General features: G+C 51.0%; 1 protein-coding gene across 3 annotated transcripts in view; it reads right to left on the bottom strand.

The window, feature by feature from the left end:
• Nucleotides 1-23,473, bottom strand: part of FLI1 (Fli-1 proto-oncogene, ETS transcription factor) — an 89,953-nt gene extending 66,480 nt beyond the window's left edge. Inside the window, exons 1-2 of one of the 3 annotated variants that reach the window (XM_039721866.1) lie at nucleotides 23,191-23,473; nucleotides 21,290-21,371 (exon numbers count right to left, since the gene is read on the bottom strand). In XM_039721866.1, coding sequence (XP_039577800.1) covers nucleotides 21,290-21,328 — 39 coding nt within the window. In that variant the 5' untranslated portion in view covers nucleotides 21,329-21,371; nucleotides 23,191-23,473. Of the gene's footprint in view, nucleotides 1-9,616; nucleotides 10,004-11,077; nucleotides 11,194-21,289; nucleotides 21,372-23,190 lie in introns of those variants that run through there. The other 2 variants (XM_039721868.1, XM_039721867.1) reach the window with 2 other exon arrangements.
• Nucleotides 23,474-26,341: the final 2,868 nt, after the last annotated feature.

Here is a 26,341-nt window from a genome sequence, read left to right as displayed (position 1 = left end):
AGGCTGCAGGAGGGTGGGCAGGGCAGGGCAGGGCAGGGCAGGAGCCATGGTGAAGCCTTCATCTCCTGGAGACATCTTGGATCTCCAGCACAGTCCCAGCATCCTGGGGGAATTCACCATCACATGTGACACATGTGACACATGTGAAACTTGCACACACACTTGTCTGGCAGAAAAAGATTCAGGGGAAATGTGTGCAGCTCAAAGCAGCCTAGATCCTTTGTCCCTCACTGGAGCTCATTCCTTCTCCTGTCACTGGAGCTGTTAAAGACAATTTTGGTAAAATTTACAGGATGATACTGAGAGTTCTGCCTAACAAATCACTCCAGCGAGTGCTTATTTTAAAGCTTGGTTGGTTCTAACAAAGTCAGATGTATGAGTTTAGAAATATCAGCTAAATATAAATATTTGTGCTGTGCAAAGATATACATAGGCATATTAAATCTAATTAAGGAAGGTTGTTATGGCTCGTGTCATGTGAATCCTGCTTTGGGTTGGGAGTGTCAGCAGCAGAAAAATTGTCCCTGATGCAGCAAAGTGGCCCTGAAGGACCTCTGGTCTGGATCCTCAGTGGCCTTGGAAACATTACCAGCAGCTGCTCAAAACAGCTCTCAGGCTTTTGGGATCAATGTTGAAGGGATCTGTCCCCTTTTCAGCCTGGACTGTATCAATCATTTCTGCCTCTGGTGATTTTTCAGTGGTAAAACCATGGAAGGTATTTAAAATTCACCAGTCCCTGGGCAATTCTGACGCCAGGAACTTGTGAACAGAATCTTTGCATCTCTGCTGGTGCCTTGCTGAGTGACCAGATGCTTCCTGCATTTCATCTCCTGGTTGTTTTTCCTTTTTCCCTTTGCCTGCTTGGATTTTGGTCTCTTATTCCATATATGTGCCAGGGTTCTCCTTGATGGGAACCTCTGGGGACAACTCCCATAATACAGGGAATTAATCATAGAGCCACAACTTCTGGTTCTAATCAGGAGCCAGTTCTAAAGGCTGAGCTGCAGCACAACCCTCACGGACAAATCCTCTGAATTTAATAGGGATTAAATCAATGGAGTTTTTATGGAAATTGAATTATACTGTATAGAAATTGTTCCATAAACAGAACACAGCAGAAAAGGCAAAACTTCCTTGATTATCCCCTGGATTTTATAGTAGGGATATAATTTGCTGATGCCTTTTGCTGGGCATCCCAAAGTGATTTGATTAAAAATGACATTTCTGACTGTAAAGGTGCATGAGAACACCTCAAAGTAGTGCACAGAAATGTGCAGAAATGCAGTTCTGTAGGGTGGAAATGATGTTAATTACTTTTCTGGATCAAAGTAATGCAGCTCTTACTGCTTCCTCAGTCTTGGGTGAGCAGGATTCCCTGGAAACCCTGCCTGCCTGGCCCTGGGTGTGGTGCAGGAATCCTCTGCTGCCTCAGCCTGGTGTAACCAGGGCCTTGCTCTGGCCACCCTTCCACACCACAGACACACGTTCAGGCATGTCCAGGAAACAGCCAAGTCCAGAACCTCCAATCCTATTCCATATTCTGCCATTCCTGAGTGCTGATGGTTTGAGTAAATGGGCCTTGGATTTCAGCTGCCTGCTCTGGGCAGGCTGAGCTGGCAAATTCCCTTGGCTCCACACCCACCTGGGTGGCCAAGGGGCTGCACAGCCCAATTTCCCTTCTCCTTTCTAATTCTGCTGAGCTCCTGGGTCTGTATGAAGGGATAAAACCTCAGCATGAACTCTTTACACTGATTTCACTGGGAATTTGCAGATATCCCATGTCTATTCCTTGGAATCAGCTTTGCTCTGAACTCTGCACTAACATCAACTCTGTACTTGTCCAGTGGATTCTGGTTGCGTTTGAAGGATTTTTGTAGATATCTACTCAGTCCTGCTCTGAGCTTGTGTTCCTCTGTCTGAACAGAGGAAAACAAGGGATCCTTGTGAGTCAAGTGAACAAGAACTTGGGATTTTTGTGCAGAAAAAGCCTCAGCTCTGAGATGTGGGGTTATAAAGGATGGAGCATCTCAGCAGAACAGCCTGGGGAAAAGGGCTTTCCCAAGGAAAAGGCTCCTCACTGCAGGGCAGGATTTGGATTTTGCTGCCATAAGCCACTCCTTGTGTAAATGGCAGGACTGCAGCCCCTCACAGATGAGGGACAGCCAGTTCAAGAAGAGAAAAATTGCCCTTCAGGGGGTGGTTTGAAAATAATCCAAATTAAAATATAATATACAGGGCTGCCAGTTCCCTGAGTGCCAGCGCAGTGACTGTATGTGCTCCTTTTTGGGAGCATTTCTACCGGTGGCCCACACATTTCAGGACATAAATTCCCAGGTTCAAGTATCAAAGTTCACAAAATCAGCCTGAGCAAATCACTGAGACCTCAACACCTGATACTTGCTTCAGCAGGACATGAGAAATCCCATATCTGCAGTGACACACTGAGCCTTTGGGTGAAGAGTTTCCCTTTCTGCTTTACTACATTTTAGCTACTAAAAGCTGCCAGTGGCAGTGGTTTCCTTTCAATAGCACCGAGTTCTTGCCCCTCTGCAGCTGGCAGAGACGAAGAGGGCACTGGAGCTCCAGGCACAGAAAAGACAAGGCAAGGGTTGGATGGTGAGAGTGTGTGCAGTCCCAAGGAGATTGGGAACAGGAGCAGCAGAGGAGTTACAGTTTCCTTTGTTCTGTTAAAAGGAAAAAGGAAACACATCAGGAAACCAGACTGCGGAGCACAGGAAGTCTCACTCTGCCTGATAAAAAGGAACTGATGTGAGGTTGGTTCAGATGCAGTTATAAGTCAATCAAGCTTGGAACAACAAGAAGAGATATTCAGAAGAAACCAGAGAGCCAAATTCTGCATTTAGTTGTAAAAAGAGTATTTTAACCTCTTCTAATCTTTTCCTTATCTTCTTTTTTTTTTTTTTTTTTTTTTTTTTTAATAAAAGCTGCTATAAAAGCCATTCAAATGAGTATTTTCTCATCATACAGAAGTCGGTTTCCTGAACTCACCACACCTTCCCCTGACCCCACCATACCTTACTCCAGTTTCTTTCTTTCACTCATCAACCAACTTAAAAAACTGTATTCTTGCTGATTTATCTCTTCCCCTCAGATCAAAACCAGCAGTATTAAAAAGGGCAGTTTTTTTGCTGAATGAGGAATCAGCAGATGAGTAATGAGAGGCTCTGCTGCCCACTGGGTTATTTTTCACTGCCTCTGGATGACTGACAAGGATTATAACATTCAGTTCCTGGGTGTGCAGCTTTGGCAGGCTGGGCTTAAGGCTTTCTAATTTATTTTAAGTGTTTCTGACTCTTTCACAGCCCTGGTAGAGTCCTGGGTTGGTCTATACTGGAAGAACAAGAAGAAAATAAATACAAATAAAGCGGCAAGCTTATCCATGACACTTCCTCTCCTGGGCTGTTTCTTACTAAATTTTAGTGAAAAATCGGGGAAAGAAAGAATGCTGAACACACATGATGTGTTATTTTCTGTGCAGCATCCTGAAGAGAAGAAAAGCTGGAATTTTGCACAGCCTCTGGGTGACTGAACCTTCTTCCTCTATTTCCCCTGGTCCTTCTCAGGGCGTTATTCCCAAATTTTGCCCTTGGTGCTGTTTGGAGAACAAGAGGTGTGTCAGGAGAGCCTGAACCTCCTGCTGCACATCCCTTTGCTTTGGGGCTCTGCCTTGGGCTGAAGGAAAGCTTCAGGTGGGGGAGGAGGGCGGGAGGGAGGCGCCGTTTGTGGTGAGCTCAGTACCAGAGCCAGGTTTCCAGGTGGGTGTTACCGGCGGGGGAGATACACATCAGTAATTATGTGGCCTGGTAATGAGAGGGAGGAAGAAAACAAGCAGAAAAATGCATCAACATCTTGAAGGCTTTGGTACCTGGAGCTCAGCAGAGCAGAGCAGGCACTGGCACACACATTGCTGTTCATCCAGCCTGCCCAGGGCACCCTGCCTGCCCAGGTGTCTGTGGTGACACAGCACCCACAGCTCGGCTCCACCTCAGACAAATGGTTCCCAAGGGAGGCAGAAACCCACATTTGGGGGGGATATTTTAGGTTGGATTTCAAACCCGCTATAAATGTGCAGCCACAGTCTTCTCTAAAAATCTTTGTTGGCTCGGAAAATGTTCTTGGCCCTCGCCCAGGGCTGTGTGTCAGGCCCCTGGCACTGAGGTGCCCTCAGGCAGATCCTTTTAGATGCCAGAGCTTCATGGGGCACCTGTGTTCAGGTGTGCACCAAAGCACAGCAGAGGCATAGGCAGGGAAACAGACCTGCTGTCCGATTCAGGTGAGAGTTCTGAAGAGAATTTCACATTTCAGGTGAAATTCTTGGCTTCAAACCGAGTTGTAGAACTGAACTGGATGTGTTAGACCTGCTTTTTCTAGGGGCACATCCATGCACACCAGGCTTCTGCAGCTTTAGGGGTTCAGTAAACCCACAAATCCCTGAAACCCTGAAGTTAATGCTCCCCTGGCTCCTTTCATTCCCCTGCTGGTGCATGTTTGCTCTGCGGTGGGACACTGAGGGTCTCTCTCTAAGTGCTCAGGTGAACTCAGGCACAAGGACACTTTTTTTTCCAAGGGCAGCTGATGAGGGGCTGTAAAGGAACCTCAAACACCTATGGGCTGTGGGGGAAAAAGGCAGGGAGGTGCTCTGTGCTGAGGCTGTACATTCATGTGTTCCAGACCTAACCCTTCAGAGCAGATGGGAGCTGAATTCAAGAGGAAAATGCTCCCATAAGTCCAGGAAGGGCAGACCTGAAGGAAATAAACTCTGCTGCCTGCAAACCTTGCTCCAAGTGCCCTTCCCCCAGCACATCTCACCTCTCAGGGTGTCATCTGAGAGCTCACTCTGAGGTGCAGCCTCCCCTGTGCTGCCTCTGATGGTGACCCTGCAAGGAACAGCATCCTGCACCCCACACAGCTGCAGGGCAAGAAATGCTGTGAGCAGGGACAGGGGCTGTTCCTTCCCTCATCTCACAGAAGGAATAGCCCAGAATTAAAATCAATAACTCAAATAAAAGCTTGAAATCCTCAAGACACACATTGCTACTCCTTTGAGTGACCACATCCTGTGGAGGTGAAGAGAAACTACACCAGGCTCTCAGCACCTCCTCAAAGCCTCACAGCAAAACCCCGAGGACTACAAATCCAAGCAGTTGCATTGTTTTGTTGGGTAAAGGTTTTCTCCAGAGAAATCATCCTTTTCTGAGCAGGAAAAAAAACCACTACAGCCTTGGAAAAGGTTTTCCCAGTGTTTGCTGGCAACTGGAAGTCAGCACTGAGCACTGTGAGCTGGCAACACCCAGCAGGACAGCGGGGCTGGAGGTTCATGCTACGACAGGAGATGTCCTTTGCACACAGATCTCGAAGGGAAAATTCAAAATATCCCCATCAAAAAATATTCCCAAAATATCACCATCATAAAATCGTTCTAAATGGTTTTTGATGTAGGAAAGTTATTATGCAACATAAACGACTTCGAATGGTGATTAGGGTAGGAGGGAATATTGCTGTTCATGCCCTGGAAATTCCAGATGGTTTTGTTCCAAATTGCTTTTGAGGGACAGCAACATGGAAAGTTGTTGTCCCTCAAATCTTTGTGATTTATTTATTATTTTTCCAATGTGGAGATTATGAGCCTTGCCCCAGGAGTCAACACCCTTTAGCCAGGAAAGGCCATCCCTCTGGGGCCAAAGCCGGGGTGATTAAAAGGAGCCAAACAGACACGAAAATTGCTCAAAAAGGAAACATTTTCTTAGTCTGAGATCCCCACGGCCAAGTTTGAGAGCGAGAGCAAACGCCTCCAGCTCACAAACGACAGTGATTGCTCCAAAACCCGGCCCCACCCTTTGCTATGGCAACGCCAACACACCAGTCCTCCATTCAAGGACACGGCTGTCCTCTGCTTAAATAGTGCAAAATCCTCCCTGAACGTCCCTCGGAGGGGCTCTCTGATGGCCACAACATCAGGAGAATTTTATTTTCCTGGAATGAAGGCAAGAGCCACACAAAATGTGCTTTTTCATGAACAGGCAGGCTCTGGCCAGTATATTTGCTTTAATTATTCTCCACACATAAAGTGGAACTGAAACAATTAAAGCAGCTCGAAACCACAGCATTTGTTGTTGTGAGCAAGGCCATACATGAGCATCTTGCTGTTGATGAGATGTGCCCTTTTCTGATTTATTGTGAGGCGATGAAACCCAAGTCCCCCAAAGACAATGCAAGCCAGTCAAAGTGGGTGTTAACCCAAAGAAGATGGGATTTGAATGTCTAGAGGTGCAATAAAAATGTTGGTGACTATTTAAAATTAGTGCAAACACAAGAGTTAGGAGTTTCCCTGGCTCCAATCATCTCTGCCAGTGCTATTGGCAGAATATGAAGAGAAGGTGGAAATAACTCAGATTTCCTGCACTTCTTCCTCCACAGAGCTCTTTGAGCATTGCTGAGGGGGCACTTCCCAAACCAGCCAGTTCTGCTCACAGCAGTATTACATAGATTATTTAGAGAATGCAGCAAAAACTGCCACCAACCTCCTCAGCAGGTGATCTGATTCTCCTCAGGATAAAGAATGCTTAGTGAATAAATACAAATGTGTTCATTTGCGTGGTGCATTGGCTCAGCACTGTCACATGGGATGTCAGTCAGTGCGTGGTGGGGAATGATGACTTTAAATCCCGAGCTGATCCTGTTTCTATCCACGGGATTCCCTGCTTGGGTTGAAAGCCTGAGGACAACTCAATTCACACTTGCACACAAGGGATCCATGTCCACAAGGATCATCCCAACCACATTTATTCTCTGCCCATGCCCTGTTCCCCAGCCTGGTCTTGAGCCCCTGGGACAGCTCAAGGCTCCAGTGGATTCATCCCTTCACCTGTAGCTGGGCAGGTGTGCAGGTAAATTATTCTAGGAAGGTAAAACCAGCAGTCAGAGAGTCATCAAGATCCTTTCTGATAAAAAGATGAAGAGGAAAGTACAAGCCTGTCTTGGTAATGCAACCTAAGACAAAGCCAAATATTGGAGACTGCAGGCAAAGGGAGAGATTGGCAAAGTTGGCTGGACCCAAACTCCTGCATCTGCCAGCCTGCGGTCAAAGGCTTCAGCTCAATTAAAACAATTAGTCTGTGCAATAGCATTACATAGGCTTAAAACAGCCACTTGTCAAATTTTAATTGCTCAAGAAGAAAATCATCTGGAGGGCACAGCACTGTCCCAAATCTAGCAGCTGTCCTCTCCAAGGACAGGACTGTTTCTGAGTTTGGGGTGGGAAGTGCCTTTCCCCACGCCGGAACTCAGATTTCATCTGGGACCGCCCCGTGTTCTTGCTGTAGATGATGAAAGAACCTTTCTCTGTCTTTCTTGCTCTCCAGTCACCGATGTCCATCTTTCTGCCATATTTTCCCCAACACAAATGCAGAGCTCTGAGATAAACCAATGCCTGCATGGCAGAGCAGAGCTGAGGGTACAATTGCTGTTAAATGGCTTTGCTCTGGATGTGCCCTCGGAGTCACACCCACCCTGCAGCACAGGTTAAAGACAGAGCTCAGCACACCAAAAGCATTGCAGCATCTCAAGCCACATCCTCTCGTGCTGCCCTTCACCTGTGAGAACCAGGCAAGGGGGGCTCACCCTTCCCTGCAGCCAGTCTCTGTGTGGGAGGCTGGCACTGCCTCCAACCCAGCTTTCTCCCCAGCATGAGAATTTGCAAGAAGTCTCAGCTAATCCTTTGGGCAGGACAGGATCACAGAAAAGGTACATGGGCAGAGGGGACAAACAGGACACGGGGACCTGCTGATCCTGGAATGGCTTGGAAAGGAGCCCAGGAGGAGATCCTGTGTCTGGATCCCATCTCTGGATCCTGTCTCTGGATCCCATCTCTGGATCCTGCCTCTGGATCCCATCTCTGGATCCCATCTCTGGATCCTGTCTCTGGATCCCATCTCTGGATCCCATCTCTGGATCCCGTCTCTGGATCCTGCCTCTGGTCCCGTTTCTGGATCCCATCTCTGGATCCTGTGTCTCCCAGCCCCAGGAGTGTCAGATTCCTGCACTAGCAGGGCAGTGCAGAGGCTGCAGAGCGGCCCCAGGGCAGGCCCAGCCCCGGACAGTGACCCGGGCTGTGGCCGAGTTCCTCCTTTGGCCGCAGCTCCAGCGTGACTGAGCCCAGCTCGGAGCGCTGCAGTTCCTCATCCCCAAACCGCAGCCGGGGGGAGAGCTCAGGGCAGCGGGGACGGGAGCAGCTCCCGGGGGCTCCAGGGGAGAGGGCACGGCCCAGCTCTGCTCAGGGATGGAGCAGGGGGCTCCTGGCCCGTGCAGAAAAGCAGGTCCACGTGTGCACCGCAGCACAGGCACAGATGGGGAATTTTTGCACTTTCACTGCACAATATTTAGGGCTCCACAAATCAAAGAAAGTTGTGGTGCATTAAATGTATCCTGAATGAGGCCCCGGTTACTTTTGCCACAGATCTGAGGAGGTGGAGGGGGAAACCTGTCTTATTCCAGCCATACCTCCCAAATATTGTGCTTTCAACACTCCTGCTTTCTCCCTTCCTTTCTGACATTCACCCTTTCATTCCCTCTTTCTTTCCTCTTTCTATTTTCTCTTCCTGCCCATCTCCTTCCCTCCCCCTTCTCTTGAGACCTTTCCAAACTGTGCACTTGTCACAAGCTGCAATCTAAGGGAGACAGTTTCAGTTCCTGCCAGTTTGCAGCTTTGTTCTACCCAGGTCAGCAAAATAAAAATTAAAAAAAAAAATTAAAAAAAAAAAAAGAAAATAAAAGAAAAGAAAAAAGAGGCACTTTTAAGCCGAGCTCAACACCCCACCCAGGCAGGCGATAGGCATCTTTCGAAATCCTCCAACCCAAACACACCCACAGCGTCTCTCGCTTCAAGGCTCCTCTGTTCGAGCGGCTTCTGTTCCTCAGCGCTCCCCAAGAGCCCGTCACAATGACACAAGGGTCCCCCAAAGCCAGCCCTGTGCTGCCTGGGCTGGAGCAGCGCTGCGGGAGCTCGGAGGGCTCGGTGTATCGGTTTATCCTTGCAGGGGCAGAAGGAGCGGCGGAGGCAGGAGGGGGAACTGCTCGCAGCCCAGCAGTGTCCCTGGTTGCTCAAGGCCACCAGAGGTTGGTTATGTTGGTGGTTTATTTGCCTCACCCTGCTTCCCTTTCCCCCGAGCCAGGGTGATGTTTCTCCTCCAGCCCGGGGCTTTTTCCCCGCCAAAAACCCAAAAAAGCTGCGGAAGGAGCACAGGCGACCACCAGAGCCAGAGCGCCTCGGCCAGGGCCGGGCGAGGGACCGGGGCCAGGGACACACGGACAGCGGGGCAGCCCCGAGCCTCGCCGGGGACAGGAGCTGCCCTGGCACTGCCCCCGGGCCGGGCACTCCCCGGCCCTCCTCGGGCCCTGGCCCAGGGCTACGAGCCGGCTGCGAGCCCCCGGGCACCGGGAGGCGACGGGAGAGCCCCGAGACGCGGCGGCGGCGAAAGAGGAGGAGGAGAAGGAGGAGGAGGAGGAGGGAGCCCGGCCGGAGCCGGCCCCCAGCCCCGCGCCCCTTCCCAGAGCCCCCCCAGCCCGAGGGGACCCCCGGCCCCTCCTGCCCCCTTACCTTAATAGTGCCGTCCATCGGGAATAACTTCCAGCCGGCACCAGCAATATTCCACACATTGACCCGGTTTAGCCTGCGACTGACGCCTCCTGAAGTTTTTTATCCTTCTCTCTCTTTTCGCTCTTCTCGCTGCCCTTCCAGCGGTTTTGTTGCTCTCTCCGTACCCCCTCTCCCCCTCTCTCTCCCTCCCTCCGTCTCTCTCGGTCTCTCTGTTTTTTTAACTTTCCTTCTTGCAGCAGAGCGAAAAAGAGACAGTTAACCGGATGAAACGTTTTTTTCTGCTAATTTTGGGAAGTGAAGTCACTCGAGGAGGAAACCTTCGTCTCTACGCTGGTCCTGCCTTCTTGATGAAAATATATATATTTTACATACAGGATATTTGCTCCATTTAGATAAGAAGGGGCAGAACAATAGCCACTCTGTCACAGCTCCTGTTTGTCGCTGGGACAGCCCGGCCAGCGCAGAGCTTGCCTCGCACCCCAGCCCGTGTTAGCCAGCCTGTGTCATCTCACGGCTTCGTTTAACGTGGAGTTTTGGCTTTTTTTTTTTCTTTTGGCTGGAGCAGCTTTAGCCTGACTCACTGAATTTCCGTCTCTTCCCACAGATTTTTTTATTAATGCGTTTTCCAGTCAACGAGAAAAATTAAGGGGAGAAAACCGTAAATGCAATTCGGTGACGGCAGGCGGAGGGAGAAAAGAAAAAGGCTGCCGATTAAAACGTATTTAAATCATATTTCGAGCGCTCTCCTTCACGCCTCCCAGCACGGAGCGGTGCAGCCGCTGCCAGGAGCGAGCGCTGAGTGCAATAAGGCAGGACAGACAGACGGATTAAAGCCGGGCTGCGGGCAAGCCCCGGCTCTCGGCCGCTCTCGCTCCCACTCGTCTCGCGGGGTGGGATGTGGGGCTGGGAAGGGAGAGCAGCGGCATGGATGGTTTTCCGTCCGTCCTTTCTTTCAGGTGCCGGGAGCCCTTTCCCAGCTCCTCTCGCAGTGCGAGCTCCTGGCGGACATGTGGGGACACCCCCACTTGATAAACATGTCAGAACCTCACAGTAATTATCAGAACAGCCGAATGTGCCGCTCCGGTGCCGTGTCCTGACGGGCACAGCGCACAAACCCCCTCAGCCAGCAGCCCTGGCACCCGGCGAGCCCCTGACGTGCAACCCTCCCTCATTCAAAGCGGAGCGAGCGGCACGGGAGAAACGCGCGTTTTCCCTTTTCCGGGAAAAGCCTAACCCTTCCAAAGGACCGGGGAAATGAGACAATACCCGCCTGTCCAGCTCCCCCGCTCCCCCGCCCTTGCCAAAATAACCACGGCGGAACACATCATGCAAGAGCCGGGGCGGCCCTGCCCCGCTTCCACAAACCGGGCACGGAGCAGCGAGGGAAGGGAGAGGAAGGCGAGAGGGAAAAGTGCCAGGGCAGGAGGACACCCTGCCCGTCCCGTCGGCGGAGAGCGTTACCTTGTCCAGTGCCAGTCGTGTCCAGGCTTTTTGTTTCCCCCTGTCTTTAGTCCAGCCACGGGGAAGGGGATGAGGGGAAGCAAAATTATATCCAAAGTTATCCTGCCCCTGCTCCTTGCGAAGGGGAAAAGCAATAATGCCACCAGTGTTTCTCCCCGGCTGCGGCAGGGATGCTTTATTAATACTTTATTTCTCCGAGCCCGAAGCTGGCAGGAGAGAGCCGCAGATCCCCCTTGCCCCTCCCTCCCCTCCCTCCCCCTCCTCTGAAATTAGCCTCATCAATTCAGCTACAATTTTTCAGTTCGGATGCAGACGCGGGGCCGAACGTGACCAGACCTGGAGGTTTTTGGCTCGCTGCTTGCCAGCGATTGAGGCCGCCCGCAGCCGGGAGGTGAGGGGGGAGCGCAGGGCCAGCCCGGCCGCCTCCCCTCGCCCCGCGGCCCCGGCCTCTCCTGTCTGCTCCGCGCTCCCGGGGCTGCGCGGGGTCCCCCGAGAGCAGCACATCTGGATGCTGCTAGCGGGGTCAGGTCCCCCCTTGCCTAGGGCCACAAAACTGGAGTTCAATTAAAAGAAATCACCGTTAACCCTTCGCGTTCCTCATTCCTCTTGCTGTTCTGTGCCCTCTGTCCTGCCCCCACGCCCGGCAGTGCTCCGGTCCCGGCTCCCCCCTCAGCGTTCCCAATGGCAGGAGACTGCAGCGCCCGGAAAAGCGAGAGGTTAAAGGGAAGAGTGAAACGCATCCTTCCAAAACCCGAATGGTTTCCTCTCTAGACAACGCTCCCCACCAGCCCCGACAAACAACGCGGGTGGGGGTGATGGAGAGGACAGGTTGAGGATCTCAGCCGCGAAAGGAAGGGGGGAAATCCCCTGGAAAGAGCCTCTGTCACCCACCGACCTCACAGGGCACTTTGAGTCGGGGCTACGGGATTGAAGTGGGGGAGCTGAGGATCCGAGGTGGGGGGAACCACCTGAAAACGGGCCCAGCTCGCGGGAGAGGAGCCCGACAACCCCAAATCCCCCTGAGCCCAGCACCCTCAAAACTCCTGAGCCAAACACCCTCAAAACCCCCCTGAGCCCGACACCCTCCAACTCCCTGAGCCCGACAACCCCCAAACCCCTTGAGCCCGACAACCCCAAACCCCCTGAGCCCGACAACCCCAAAACCCCCTGAGCACAACACCCTCGAACCCCCTGAGCCAAACACACTCAAACCTCCTGAGCCCGACACCCTCCAACCCCCTGAGCCCGACAACCCCAAACCCCCCGAGCCCGACAACCCCAAACCCCTTTGCCCAGCTCCGGGCTGAAGGTACAAACAAATGCGGCCCCCGCCGCGCATCCCGGCTCTCCCAAAGACGGGAAGTTGCCAAACAGACCCCCCGCCACCCCACCGGGAGATATTTTTGGAACCTAGCTCTGCATTTTATGGCCAGACGGGCACCGTGACCCGCAGGGTTTATTGGGCACGACTAAAGCGCAGCCTGTTCAGGTCCGGGTGTCATTTGTGATACCGGCTCTGTCAGGATGCTCCGCGCTTCTCCTCCTGTGTTTGGTCTAAAGCAGCATTTGGGAGAATCCAAGAGATAAGGGAATGAGCGAAGGTGTTACACACTCTAAAGAGAAGCCGATCAATCTGCTCTTTTCCTCCCAAATAACGACAAATAGAAGCTTTGCATTGTTTTTTCTTTCTGGTTTTGTTTCAACCCCCCACCTTCTACCCCAGCCTCCCCCCCAAAAAAAAACCACCCAAAAAAACCCAAAAAACAAATAACCTTTAAAAACCTCAAAACCCAACCCAAAAGCCACCTTTGAAGTTATGCCATACTTTTTGGAAAAGGCTGAAATATTCATAACCTCCGGACGCCAAGCTCTGAATCATCCTAGGTGGTTGTGCCGTGACTCTGGGTATTCAACTGTTATTTAACTGAGTGTTTGACTGAGGTTTTAACTGGTATTTTACTGAGTACTTAACTGTTATCTAACTGAGTTTTTAACTGTTACTGCATTTAACCAAGAAGGAGGGAGCCGAGACAAGCGGGGAAAGGCGGGCACGGGGCTGAGCAGGATCTGTTGCCACTCTGGATCGGATGCTCGCCCTTGGGATGCACATGTACGTACAGCAAAGGAATTAGGATCTGTTTCATGTGGTCACCGCCAGACAGTCGGAAAATCATTTGATCTTGGCAACCACGGAAGATTTCAAACACTTACATGGGGACAGGCTGGTAGAAATCAGTTACTCCTCTATTATTATTATTACTACTATTATTAATTATTATTATCATTTCTATGTCACTTCGTTAACGAATGGAACGGAATTGTCGAGCAGCGTTGTTAATTAGCCCAATATTGATCTCGGGCGCCTGGCACGTCCCCAGCTCCTCTCCCGTCCTTAGGGCTGGTGCCAGCGGCTGCAGCCCCACACGGAGAAGGTGAGATCAGCGCGATCCGAAAGGAATGAGGAGCCACTGGGGGGATGTGGCCTGGAGCTGTTTCGTGCCCAGACCCCAAGGAGTTAACCCTCGGTGTAGCTCTGTGCCAGTCCCTCGCAGAACCCCTAAGATCTGGATTTTCTGTCTGTTACCCACACGGGATTAGCGGGCATCGCTGAATAATTGAAACCGTCCGGTTATTCCCTAGGAACAAACACAATGAAAGCCTTCCCCAGCCCCATTGCAGGTTGGGAATCTGATTTTCCGAGGAGGGGAGAGGGGATTGGCTTATGTCACCCTCTCTGACCCCAACAGCATCAGCTGAGCTCTCGCTGAGCCCAGCCTGGCGCTGTCGCTGTGAACGAACGCGGGGATAGGGGACGGGAGCTCAAAAAACCCCAACATCCACGCCCTGGCTTTGTGGCCAGAAAGAGCCCCATTTCTCACTAAATGTGACCAAGTGTCCCCTTTGTAAAACGAGCTTTCCATCCACGTGTATTCACAGAGCCCGTGGGGTGCATTGTGTGTTATATCTCTGATAACACCGCTTTGCGGATAACCTGCCATGGTTCTGTTCTCTCTGAACGTAGGCACAATTCCCGTCATTCCGGACTTGCAGGGGGCCGGAGTTTATCCCGCTCCAGCCTTCACTGGAGGGAAACTCTCCCCCAGCTGCAGGGAACGTTTAAAATCCCCGGCTCTGACTTTCTTCTGGCACTGACCCCATCGCAGAAAGAAAAACGCGACGTGTTTGTTTATTTTCTAACCCCACATTCTTACAAGCAAAAAGCCCAAACTGCAGCCCTGGGATTTGATCCCCCGAAACGAATCCCAATTTTAGACCCAATTAATTGGGCAAACCTCAGCTTTTCAGCTGCAGCAATAAAAGGGAATCGGGAGAGGAAATCAGAACTGAAGGATCGGGCCCCTCCTCCCGACAGGAACAGCCCAGGAGATCTGGAAGCTGAAGCCGGCAAGTTATTCCCCGCTAATCGGTACTAAGTAAAACATAATGTCTTAAAAGTGGGGTGGAGAAGATGCAGGAGCTTTGAAGCTGCATGGCAATGAGGGGCGAGCCAGGGGTGTCCTGGATGCTTTTATTTGAGTTCCATGTCCCAATAAAACAGCCCCCGCCCTCCCTCCCCCATCCCGCAGTTATTGAAAAGCTGAGGCACAAAAAACAAAAATACTGAAGGCCAAAAAAACAGACTGCAGTGCACTAGCTCCGAACGTCTGGCCCCTCGCTTGAGGCCATAATTAATTTGAGATTTATTTTTATTGGAGAACCCAGTCTCGTCTGACCTTAGCCAAACAAGACTTCAGCGAGACCCTTGATGCGCTTGAATGGAACAGAATATTTCTCTCTAACTTCTCTTCAGGCGGCCGTGCCTGCTTTGAATTTGTTCCTCAGACTTCATATATTTGGAGATTTACAGGAAAGATTTAAAGCATTTTTCCCCTTAGCATTCACTCTCTCTTTTCTTCCCTTTTCGATCCCCTTTCCCTCCACACCGTCTCCTTCTAACCACGGGGCTGGGAGAGCATAAGGAGGGCTGGAATACAAAATTCCCTGGATCCAGCATATTGGGAGGGGGGCGTTTTCCCTGTAAATTGGGAAAGAATGGAGCCATTAAAAGGTCGCAGAGCTGGGGAGGGGGGTTGGTTGCTGCTGCCTGAAGACGGAGGTCACTGGAAAAGCTCGTCCCTTGTGCCCGATTTATTTTAGAAAGCTCCAACGTGCCACAATTCCAGGAGAAAAACAACTTTTCTCCCACCTCGAGTTAAATTCAAGCCTTGTCTTGAAGGTGAAGAGGGAAGGAGCAATGCCAGCCCTTCCCCACGCAGCTGAGCACGGGAAAGAGGCAGGACACGGGCACATGGAGAGGGATGTTTCTCTTTAAAGTAGAGAGGTTGGTGCAAACAAGACCTAAATCCTTAAAAAGTAAGTTGTCATAAGGTGTTAATCAACGACTTGCTAAAAGTCCGACAATTTAGCAGCGTTTGTACCCCGAGAAATGGGTGTCGAAAAGGGAAAGAAAGAGAACCGATAGGGTATAAACGTAATTAGTGATCGCGGAAGGTGGGTGAGAAGGAGCTCACAGCAGCTCCTGCCCCCGAAGCTACCGCAGTCCCCACCCTGGAGGTGCCTGTCTCCTCCTCCCGAGCCCGGGCGAGCAGGAGTGGAACCCTCCGGGATGCCAGGAATGGGGAAATAAATAAATAAATAATAATAAAAAAACCAAAACAAAATGAAAAACAAACCCAAAAACCCCCACAACCAAATAAAGCGCTGGAGGATGCACTCAGTAGGAACATCAGCACCCGGAGCGGGGAAAAACCAGTCCGGGGAGGCTTTGGTTCTTTGGTTTTGCCTTTCCTGCCAGGCTCAGGCTCTCCAGCCGCTCCTGGGCAGGTTTCTGCCCGAGCACCTGCGGGCTGACCCCGCACGGGTCCCTGTGCAGCGCTCGGTGCCCGGGCACCAATCCCGCTGCAAAACAAACGGAATCCCGGGATATTCTTTCCTGGCAACCTGTCCTGTGCTGCTGTTCAGCTGGAAAGGGACGTGTCCGTGCCAGGGTTTGGCAGTGCCCGCTCCAAAGAAACCTCCACTGTTTTGTCCTTAAAATAAGAATTTACTCCCTCTCTCTTTAGGGCTTCTGTAAACTTTCCAGGCGGAGGGAGAGCAAGAACAAACCCAATATTGTTCCCAGCCACGCAGCCCCTTTCCCCTGCATGAATATCCTTCTTTGTGCTGCACCACAAACCTTAGGGCTGCCTTAAACCCGGGCTTAAAGCGGGAGCCCCGCGCTTGCCCCGAGGATCCTTCCCGAGCAGAATCCAGCTCCGTGCCCTTCCCGAGGGCTGGGGCAGCAGGACTGGGGTCACTGCAGGCACGGCAGGGCGAGAGAGGAAACGCGGGGGTGGCACCGGGCCAGCCGCTCCTCTCCGCCCCGGGCTTCCCTCCTTCGCCAAGGGACCTTCCCTGAGGGGTCTGGCCCCCAGGAGCAGGAAAAGGGCTCCAGGAGAAGGAAAGGAGCTCCAGGAGCAGGAAAAGGGCTCCGGGAGAAGGAAAGGAGCTCCAGGAGCAGGAAAAGGGCTCCGGGAGAAGGAAAGGAGCTCCAGGAGCAGGAAAAGGGCTCCGGGAGAAGGAAAGGAGCTCCAGGAGAAGGAAAGGAGCTCCAGGAGAAGGAGAGTGGCTCCAGGAGAAGGAGAGTGGCTCCAGGAGGAGGAAAAGAGATCCAGGAACAGGAAAGGAGCTCCAGGAAAAGGAAAAGGGCTCCAGGAGAAGGAAAGGAGCTCCAGGAGAAGGAAAAGGGCTTCGGGAGAAGGAAAAGGGCTCCAAGAGAGGGAAAGGAACTCCAGGAGGAGGAGAGTGGCTCCAGGAGGAGGAAAAGAGATCCAGGAACAGGAAAGGAGCTCCAGGAAAAGGAAAAGGGCTCCAGGAAAAGGAATGGCACTCCAGGAACAGGAAGGGGCTCCAGTAGAAGGAAAGGAGCTCCAGGAGCAAGAAAACAGTTACAGGAGCTTGAAAGGCAGTACAGGAGCAGGAAAAGGATGCCAGGAGCAGGGAAGGGCTCCAGGAGGAGGAAAAGGAGCTCCAGGAGAAGGAAAGTAACTCCAGGAGCAGGAAGAGGGCTCCAGGAGCAGGAAAGGCAGTCCAGGATCAGGGAAGGGCTTCCAGGAGCAACAAGGAGCTTCAGGAGCAGGAAAAGGGCTGCAGGAGAAGGAAAGGAGCTCCAGGAGCAGGAAAGGAGCTCCGGGAGCAGGAAGGGAGAGAGGCTCACCCCGTGCTGGCTCGGGGAGGGCAGGGCACGGGAAGCGAAAGCAGAAGCGCCGAGTGTGCGAGGAGGAGGCGATAAAGGGGAATGAAGCGTTTGGATGTTGCCCAAGGGCAGAGAAAAGCGCGGGTGAACAATGAACCCCCAAATGATCCTTGTGTCTCTTCACACCTTCTGAAAGCACAGACTGGCGGGGCAGGAGGGGAGCGAGGGCTGCTGTGGCCTGCAGGAGCTGTCACAATGGTAATAATTAAAAAATCAGAATTCAGAAAGCATGTTGCTCTGCTTATGGCTCTAATTCTTTCCATGTCCCTGCAGTCAGGATTCCAGTGCTGTCTTTTAAAATTTAATTTCCCAATTACATTCCATGTTTCATTCTCTAAAGTCAAGTCCTTGTGTTTAGATGAGATTAGCACCTCTGACACACTGTGAAATATTAAATATTCGCAGATCAGCCAGTCCCTAATGGCCTGAGGAATAGAAATTCTTCAACAGCTATGCAGAATAAGCCATGAAGGATCAAAATTTATTTCTACTTGATTCCCAGCCCTCCATTGAATTAAAGCCCCTACAGGAGGTGGGTATGAGACAGAAGCTTGGGTTCCCTTGTCGGGAGCTCAGTGGGACTGGGTTCCTGTGTCAGGAGTTCCATGGGATTGGGGTCCCCTCTCAGGAGCTCTGTGGGATTGGGTTCCCTGTTGTGTGGGATCTGTTCTCAGTGCTCTCGATGACCCCTCTGTGCTGTGATGGAAATCGAGGTTACAGCCCTGAGCTCCAATCCGAGTGACTCCACACAAAAATCCTTGTTAAAATAAAGCATTTTAGATGCCTCCTGCAGCTCCCTCACCTCACCTCACCTCACCTCACCTGTTAAAACAAAGCATTTTAGATGAAATCCTCCTCTGCCTCCTGCAGCTCCCTCACCTCACCTCACCTCACCCCTCAGACTGCTTTTGGAAAGCCATGACAAGAACCCCGTGGCCTGAAGGTGTCCCAGGATATTTGGTGAATTTGTTCCTCCTGGGATTCCTGTGGCACACCCTGTAGGTGTGTGGCACACCCTGTAGCTGCCCCCTCTGGGCTCCAGCTGAGAGGGACGAGGCATTTTCTGTCCCAGGCACAGAGTAAACCTGAAGTGAATGCACACTGTCCATCTGTTGGGGAGGATTTGTAGAAAAGATCAATCCCCATCTCTCATGTTCTGATGGGGGTGGTGTACACATCCCACAAAAGTAACAAAGAAAATATTTCTACCTTCCATGGGACAGCAAATAAAGCTTTGTGGAGAAGGAATGACATGGGGAAAAAAAAAGAAAAAAAAGGAGGAGGGGGTGGAGAAGGAGGGGAAGGAGAGAGGAATTGGGACTCAATCATCTCTCAATCTTCTGCTTTTCAAACACTTGGGAAGCTTGGGAAGCCCTCCCCGGTGAGGCTGGGGCAGCAGGAAGGGCAGGAAGGCAGGGGGGTCCCAGTGGGACCTGGTTCAGCTGCACCCACACTCGAAGATGGGGAGAGGCAGCAGAGGGTGGAGGTGCCCGGGGCACGGAGCTCACTGCACAGGGAGGGGATCCACAGCCACATTCCCACTGCCTGGGGCGTTCATCTATCCCAGCCCTTCAGCCAGGCACTGCCAGAGCCTCTCTGCTGCCTCTGGGTGCGTTTGGATCACTGGAAGCTGCCACCAAACCCAGAGGGCAGAGACTGACCTCACCCATGTGCTTAGGGCTCAAATTCCCTGAATTTCACCACGTTCCCACCTTTATGCACGGCTCTGAATGAGCTGCCCAGGCACATTTTGGTCCCACGGGGCAGAGCTGCCCAACTCAAACCACTCAGAGCCCGTGGCAGACATTTCCTTTGTCACCAGAGGGTTTTGGGTCAGACTTCATGGAAATCCTGTTGATGTTTTTAAGCACAGGAACAAATCATTTCCCCAGTGCCTTTGGAGCGGGAGAAGCTCTGCAGACAGCACAGCAGAGACACTGTCCTTGCCCAGAATACCCTCAGCTGAGGAGGAAGGGCAGTGGCAGAGGCAGAGTCCAGCACCCCACAGCTCATGCCTCCCTCCTCACTGCGAGTCCCACCCGGGGAGCTCTTCCCGGTGCACACAGCACAAACTCCTGCAAGAGAACCCTGTCCCAGCCCTTTCCTGCAGCCCTGCCCTGCCTGAGGCTGCCCTGACACAGCCAGGGACAGGCCCCCAGTCCTGCTGCCATGATCAGTTCCTCAGGCCTGGGGCTCACTCCCACGGTTCCAAAGGAATTTTGCTCCCAACAGGAGCAGCCCTGGATCTGCCTCCCAGCCCGAGGCAGTGACACCACTCCAGAGGATGTCACAGGGCCTTCCTCTCCTCATTGCAGTCAGAGCATCCCGGGCATTCCCTGCATGCCCCGACTCTGCTGGCCACAGCCAGTCACACACTGGGAACACCTTCCTCTGCTGCAGCTCCGAGGGGATTTGCCTTCCCCAGACTCGAATTTCAGCTGTTTTCCACAATTTCTGTTCTTCCAGAACCTGATCCAGAGCTGTGCAAATTTACTGAAGAAAATTACCTCACCAGCATTCCCTGAAACACCAAGATGGGAGTGGGATTTTGGGGATATCAGCCCGTGGGGATCCTGCCCATTCCTGGTTGGATCTGTTGTGGTGATGTGGAGCAGCTGCACAAGCTCAGCCAGTGCCACACGACCTGGGATCATCCCAAACTTGCATTTCCACTGCTGATTGTCCCCCAAGTGCCCAAACTGAGCCAGGACATCAGGATTATTCACAGGAATTGTTCAGTGGGTCATCCCCAGTAATCCTGGGGCACAGATCATTGAGACAGGGAAAGGGGGAGAAAAAGAGACCAAATTCCTGTAATAAATTATTCATTACAAATTATCCACCCAGCTGTAGTTAACACCCTCCTGTGTTTCTTCAGGGACAGGAGAGGCTTGTGGTTTAGATTTTCCCTAAGTGCTGCTGCATGCAGGGTTTGCCTCAAACGTGTAACCCAGATGTCCCAGGCTTGGTTTATTTACATTCTTGGGAGCTGTTGTGAAAAAAACCCTATATGATGTCAAATATAATATAAAGCTCAACTGAGGTATAAAGGGACAAGGCTGTGCCAACCCTGCTTTGGTTTTTGTTTTAATCTTTAAAAAAGAAAGAGACAGAAGTGGCCCATCAAAATACATGGTAAGACATTTTTTAAAAACTTAAAATAAATAAATAAATATATATATAAATGCAAACAAGTATTTGAAGTGCAAGATCTGGTAATATCAGTTAAAAACCAAAACAACTGAAGTTAATTTTCCCACTAAATTGCATGGAAATATTCAAGCACAGAAAGAAACTTCAGGAACACAGAAAGAAATCCCAGTGTCACACAGCACTGCCTGGTGTGACAATCCATTGCTTCAGCAGCTGAGACAGATGTTTGTCTTTAACTCATTCAGTGTTTTCCCCCTCTAAACCCATTCTGAAATGGACCTTTCAGAAACCACACAACTCCACAGATCATCTTGCACATGGAGCTCAGGAGCTGGCACGGCAGAGAAGAGAAAGGAAATTCAGCTCTGGCCCAGGACTGAGGGGGGCTGGGAAAGCAGAAAGTTGGGAGGAAATGGAAGGAACGGCGGTGCCAGCTCTGGGGTAGAGCCCGGGAGCAGAGCCCCTGGGTGTGCTGCTCCCAGAGCAGAAAACCGGGACCACACTGGAGCTAAACACAGCCCGACCACGGGGTAACCCAGCAGCAAGGAAGGGTGAAAGGGAACCCGCCTGAACTCATTGTCTGTCCCCAGTGGTACAACTTCTGAGTCAACCCTGCACCTTTCCAAAATGATACATTTCATATCTCAGTCTCTGACCCTTCTCCCACTGAAGATCGAGGGATTTTTTTTCCTGCTAAATTCAGTAAGAAAGGGAATGAGATTTTCAACCAATGCAAACGACTGTGAATTTGGGGGGATTGTGATTTTTGACATTACCTGTTTAAAGATGCTGTCATGTCTTACCTTGACGTAAGACGAAGTGTCTGGTACAGTCTGAAACATCCTTACTTGTTTATTAGATATATGTAAAGGTCCTAAATTTGACCTGAAATAAATCACAAAGATACTCCCAGTCATATATTTGGATATAGAAAAAATAAAGAAATAAAGCCTGGTCTAAATAATAAGATTGGTAATAAAATACAGAGGGGAATGATCAAGCATTTAAGTGTTACTTTTAAAGGACAGAGAACCACATCAACACAGTAACTAGAATCGAGTAAGAGACTCACAGAGCAGGGGTTTATTTCTCTTTTTAAACACCAGTTTGGTTTTTCCTTTGGATTCTCCCTCCTCCTGAGGAAAAGAGCCTTCTTCACGTTAGACCAGAGCAGAGGGAAACGTTTGACATTTGATTAACTGAATTTCTTAACCAACAATTAAAAGCCAGCTGAAATACTCGTGTTTTCATGTCGAGCCTAGTTAACCCCATTGACTCGTACCCCGAGGTTTCCCCGGGCTGAGTGAGGGGCAGTTCCCTTTCCTGGCTCATTGAAACCATCCCGAGCCATTAACCCGCCGGCCCCGACTGATTTAAGGAACCTTCCCCACCAACAATAATTAAACCATAAATTCAAAAATACTCCGAAGGGAAGCATCCATCGCTGCGAATGTTAAAAGAACTCTCGGGGTTGTCAACCCCGTTTCTATTTGGGGTCCTGCTCAGACTTTGTCTCAGACTCAGGGCACCCCATCTGTTTTCCTGTTCTCCCCAGGCTCGACGAGCCCCTGATGAGCCGGGAGTTTTGTGCCTCCAAGCCCAGCTCGTCACTGCAGAGACGCGGGGATGAGCAGCGTGCAAACCGTGATGCTGTGTGGGAAAACAGACCCGCAGCCACCAAAACATCCGACAGACCGACTTTATTGGTCCTCCCCGACCCTCTCGGGGTCTTCAGCCCTTCTGGAACGCGCCAGAAACAATTAGCTAAGTGTAATTAGCCAAGTGTAAGGGGTGAATCATTAAGAATCACACCCCTGACACACATCCCCGCCCGCCGCTCTGTGCTGTTTCCCGGGGGTGGAAGGAAGAGTGAGAGATGCAGCCGGGAATTACCGCAGGGAAGGGGCCCGGCGCACGGGAAGGATGCGCAGGAGCCGCGCAGGAGCCGCGCAGGAGCCGCGCAGCCCGGGTGCTGGGCTGGCGCTTTCTCCAAGCTCCTGAGGAAAAGCTGTGGGGTCCTGAATGCTTGTCCCGGTCTGATCCGAGCCAGCCCGGGTTAATTACAGACCCGCGTTAATGAGGCTGAGACCCCGCAGAGCCCGGGGACACCCCCGGCCCCTGGAGCCGCGGAACCTTCTGTGGAGTTCAGGGAAAGCAAAAAAGAAATAAAAACAAGAAAAAAACCCCACAGTCCAACAACTGGAAAATAAAAGCTCGCTATCTGCACGTAACCCCCCTTTAATTGATTTTTAAAGTATTTATTGCCCGTCCAGCTGGCACGGGAGGGCAAGCGGCTCTAAGGCGGACAATGTGTTTCTGATAAATACAATTCTTTTTTTTCCTGTCGTCCTCCCTCCTAACACATTCCAGTTTCTTTTGCTTCTGAACTTGCGACGGGGGGTGGGGGCAGGCAGAGCGGAGGGACAAGGTAATTTTGCCTCGCCAGTAAATTTTCTGGGGTCAAGGATTCCCATATTGGTTTTCCCCGCTCTCCCCTTTACCCCTGATTAGCGTCCCCCCCTCCCCTCCTTTACCTCCCTGTTGTAATTACGCCAGTGCATGTAAATAAATACATCTGCATATTTTGGAGCGGTTCTCAAAGCCTGCAGCGGATTATTTATCAATCGTCAGCCGCGATAGAAAAAGGCCTCTTAAACTACTTTTAGAATCGCTTATTCTTATTGCTGTGCTTGAAAGGACTCACCTTTTAAAGCCTTTGCCCTCAGCCAGTGGCAGGGCAGTTTGTAAAGATCCAGGGTGAGACCAAGCCCGAGCTCGCCCCCGGCTGCGGAGCGCTGCCCTTGCCGCTGCAGTTTTGCGGGGAGAAGAGAGATTTCAACTTGTTGGATCCAAAGCAGCGCTGAAGTTAAAATTCCCAGCCCATCCAGACAGGCTGCATCAAGCAGGCATTTCCTCAGGGGGCTTCTGTGCTGCTCGCGGCTCCAGGACGTGCTTTGCTTTCCTTTGCCTTGCTTCTCTGCCCTCTACTTTTCATTTGATTTCCGTTTTCCCCCCTTATCAATATTCCAGCTGTTCCCTCAGATTATTCGTGGTCATGGGGCATCCTCGCCCCGTGAGCCCTCCTGGCGCTATGAGCGGCTTTAAACAACACTCCAAAAACAGAAAAAGAGGGGAAAAAAAGGGGGGGGAGAATCACAACTTAAAAAAAATATATATTGCTGAGGAGTCAAGCCGAAAAGAGACGCTGAGTGGAGCTCAAGTGCTACTTTAAATCCCCTTTTTAAAATAAGGAAGTTTCAAATATCCGTTTTTAAATCATCGGTCCTTATTTTGAGGTTTTCTTTCCTGACTCTTACCTAGAAAAGAGTTAACCCAAAGCATGACGGAGCACGCTGCAGATGCACACGGCTGGGAGAGCGCGATGGAATCGGCTCCAAACGATTCTTTTGGTTAAAGAATTCCGCATTTCTCCCAGCGAGCCGAAATCTCCTGCTCTTTTTAGCTATTTCACAAGGGTCTATCAAACAGTAACGTGTTCAGGAGGGAAAGGAAACACATCTTCAATCCAGAGATGGTTTTTCCCCATCGGAGTCACGTTCCTGGTGCATTTTGTCATCTCAGAAACCTTCACAGACAATATTTTGCTCTAACCTGGGCAAAAACTTCCAGGGATTTTAGTACAACATCAATTTTAAATGCAACCCTCAGAAGGGTTACCAAAACTATTTGGAAAATGTTCTTCCATTCTCTATTCTCTTTCTCTCCTTCCCGGCTTTGCCCCAAATTCCAACATATTGAAACATTTTTCTCCTTAATAAGAGGAACATATAAAGTGAAGGGGTGAAAGGGCAACCTGGGAGCCGTGCCTTGAGCTCCGCACACAATTTACTCCCTGGTAGACGAGGCGTTTAGCATTCCTCCCAATTTCCAAGGAAAACAGACTCAGACCTGGACCCGGCAACCAGGGACCTCGCCACTTTTTAATATAGAAATTCTTCGGATTCTTTGTTGTTGTTATAATTGTTGTTGTTTGTGGCGAGAGAAGCCCTTTCCCAAGGTGAGGGGACGGGGTTTTAGGGAGACGCTTCCTTGGGATGGAAGGAAAAGCAAAGCGACAGGAGGGACAGGAAGGTGCGCAGGAGGGAAGGGATCGGGGGAACAATCAGGACAGAAAGGGAATAGGGAAAAACCCCTCTAAAATCAAAAGCAGCGTAGTCATCATTAAAAGCTTTTCTGCAATCGCGTGCACGGGGTTAAAAATGCTCTTTGCAAGCCTTAATCTCATTATTCTGCGAGGATGGGAACGACTCCGTGGCCAGCCGGGACCGCACGGGCTCACGTTTCAAAGCCATCGCTCATTCTTTTCTCACGTTTCCACGTGTGAATTACACAGAGCACGGCTCGGGAGGAACTCTCGTGAACAAAAACGCCTCTTCCCGTTTTTCTGGCGGGGCAGGGAACCAGCGGGTACATCTCTGCCCCGTTCTCCTTTTCCTCTTATTTTCCTGCACTTTTAAAGCAATCTCAGCCTGGCTCCGGCAGGGAGTCCTGAGCACACGCACAACCTGCGATGAAAAACCCTTCAAAGGCTGGCGTTAACAGGAATTTGGGATGTAAAGCACTCCCAAGTTCAGGGGAAACGCCTGTCCCGAATCCCGAGCTGGGTTTGCTGCCCCTTGTAACCAAACCCCAGAGCCGAGGGAAAAACCCATGTGGCCAGTTGCAGCCATCCTGGGAGCTTTACTAGCCCAAAAGAAAATTGCTGGCAAATTGGAAACAGCTGTAGCGTCGGAGACTGCAAACCCCCAACGCACCATCCCCCTGCTCCCGGGCAGGGAAAGTCGCAGGAGTTTTGTTTACACGAACATCTCGGAGGCAGAGCCCGCATTTCAGGTTTTCCTGCCCAAACCGGGGGTGAGTTGCTCATAAGCGACATTTCAGCGTCCATCATTGGCCGCGGGTTTTTAAAGATGCCGATGAATTCCTTCCCTCGGCTGCCGGCCCTGTCCCTGTCCCCTTTAACGGGGTGCGAGCGACACAAACCCAGCGACTTCCACCCCACAAAGGGATTTATCCCGGGCACTGGCAAGTGCCGCCTTCCCACCGCCCGGCAGACAATTGCTGCTACAAACGGAACGGTGGAAAAGCTCCGAGCCCTGCAAAATGTGCTCTTTTCATGTTTTCTATTTATTAGCTAGGTTAAGAGAAAACAGACTCATATGAGTCCCAAATGGAGGCAGGGTATTAAAAGAGGCATGTGAATGCTCCAGCAATTACAGCTGAATTTGATTAAAAACGTCATGAGGGCTGCAAAAGCAGGAGTTACCTGATACACTCACCCCGAGGTTGCTTTAGGATGAATTATAACACAATTCATTTTATTTTAATAGGTCACTATAAGATTAACTGTTTAAGGATGGAGCTGCGCTATAAATGTTTACATCAAACCGGAGAGAAGCAAGCTTTCCTTTCGGGTTGTTTAGAAATAATGTTTATTACATTTTAAAATTCCTCAACACGTTAATTAGGAATAAAGGGAAAGTCTGGGAAGGCAGATGGAGCTGCAGTGCTTGACATGGAAGCACACACACGCTGCTGTGCCTCAGTTTCTCCTTGCTGGCAGGGAACTGTGGGGTTTAGAACTGTTCACCACTGTTCCTACATGCCATGGGCAAATAATGACAATTTGTTTGCCCCTGCTCCTCTGCCAGGCTTGGCCCACAATTTATTGGCACCCCAAAACCTGCCGAGGAGAGCAGCCCCAGGGGAGCTGAAATTCCCACCACAGCACCCAGATTTGGGGGTCTGGGGGGAACGGGAGGATCCAGCAGTGACCAAGGGCAGAACCTCCGGGAATGAAGGATCCCAAACCTTCCACACCCTGCCCCCACTGC

This window comes from Passer montanus, unplaced genomic scaffold, assembly GCF_014805655.1.
Source record: "Passer montanus isolate IOZ18808 unplaced genomic scaffold, ASM1480565v1 scaffold47, whole genome shotgun sequence".
Taxonomy (NCBI): Eukaryota; Metazoa; Chordata; class Aves; order Passeriformes; family Passeridae; genus Passer; species Passer montanus.
The sequence above is the reverse complement of the archived record's forward strand: the minus strand, read 5'-3'. Positions and strand labels throughout refer to the sequence as shown.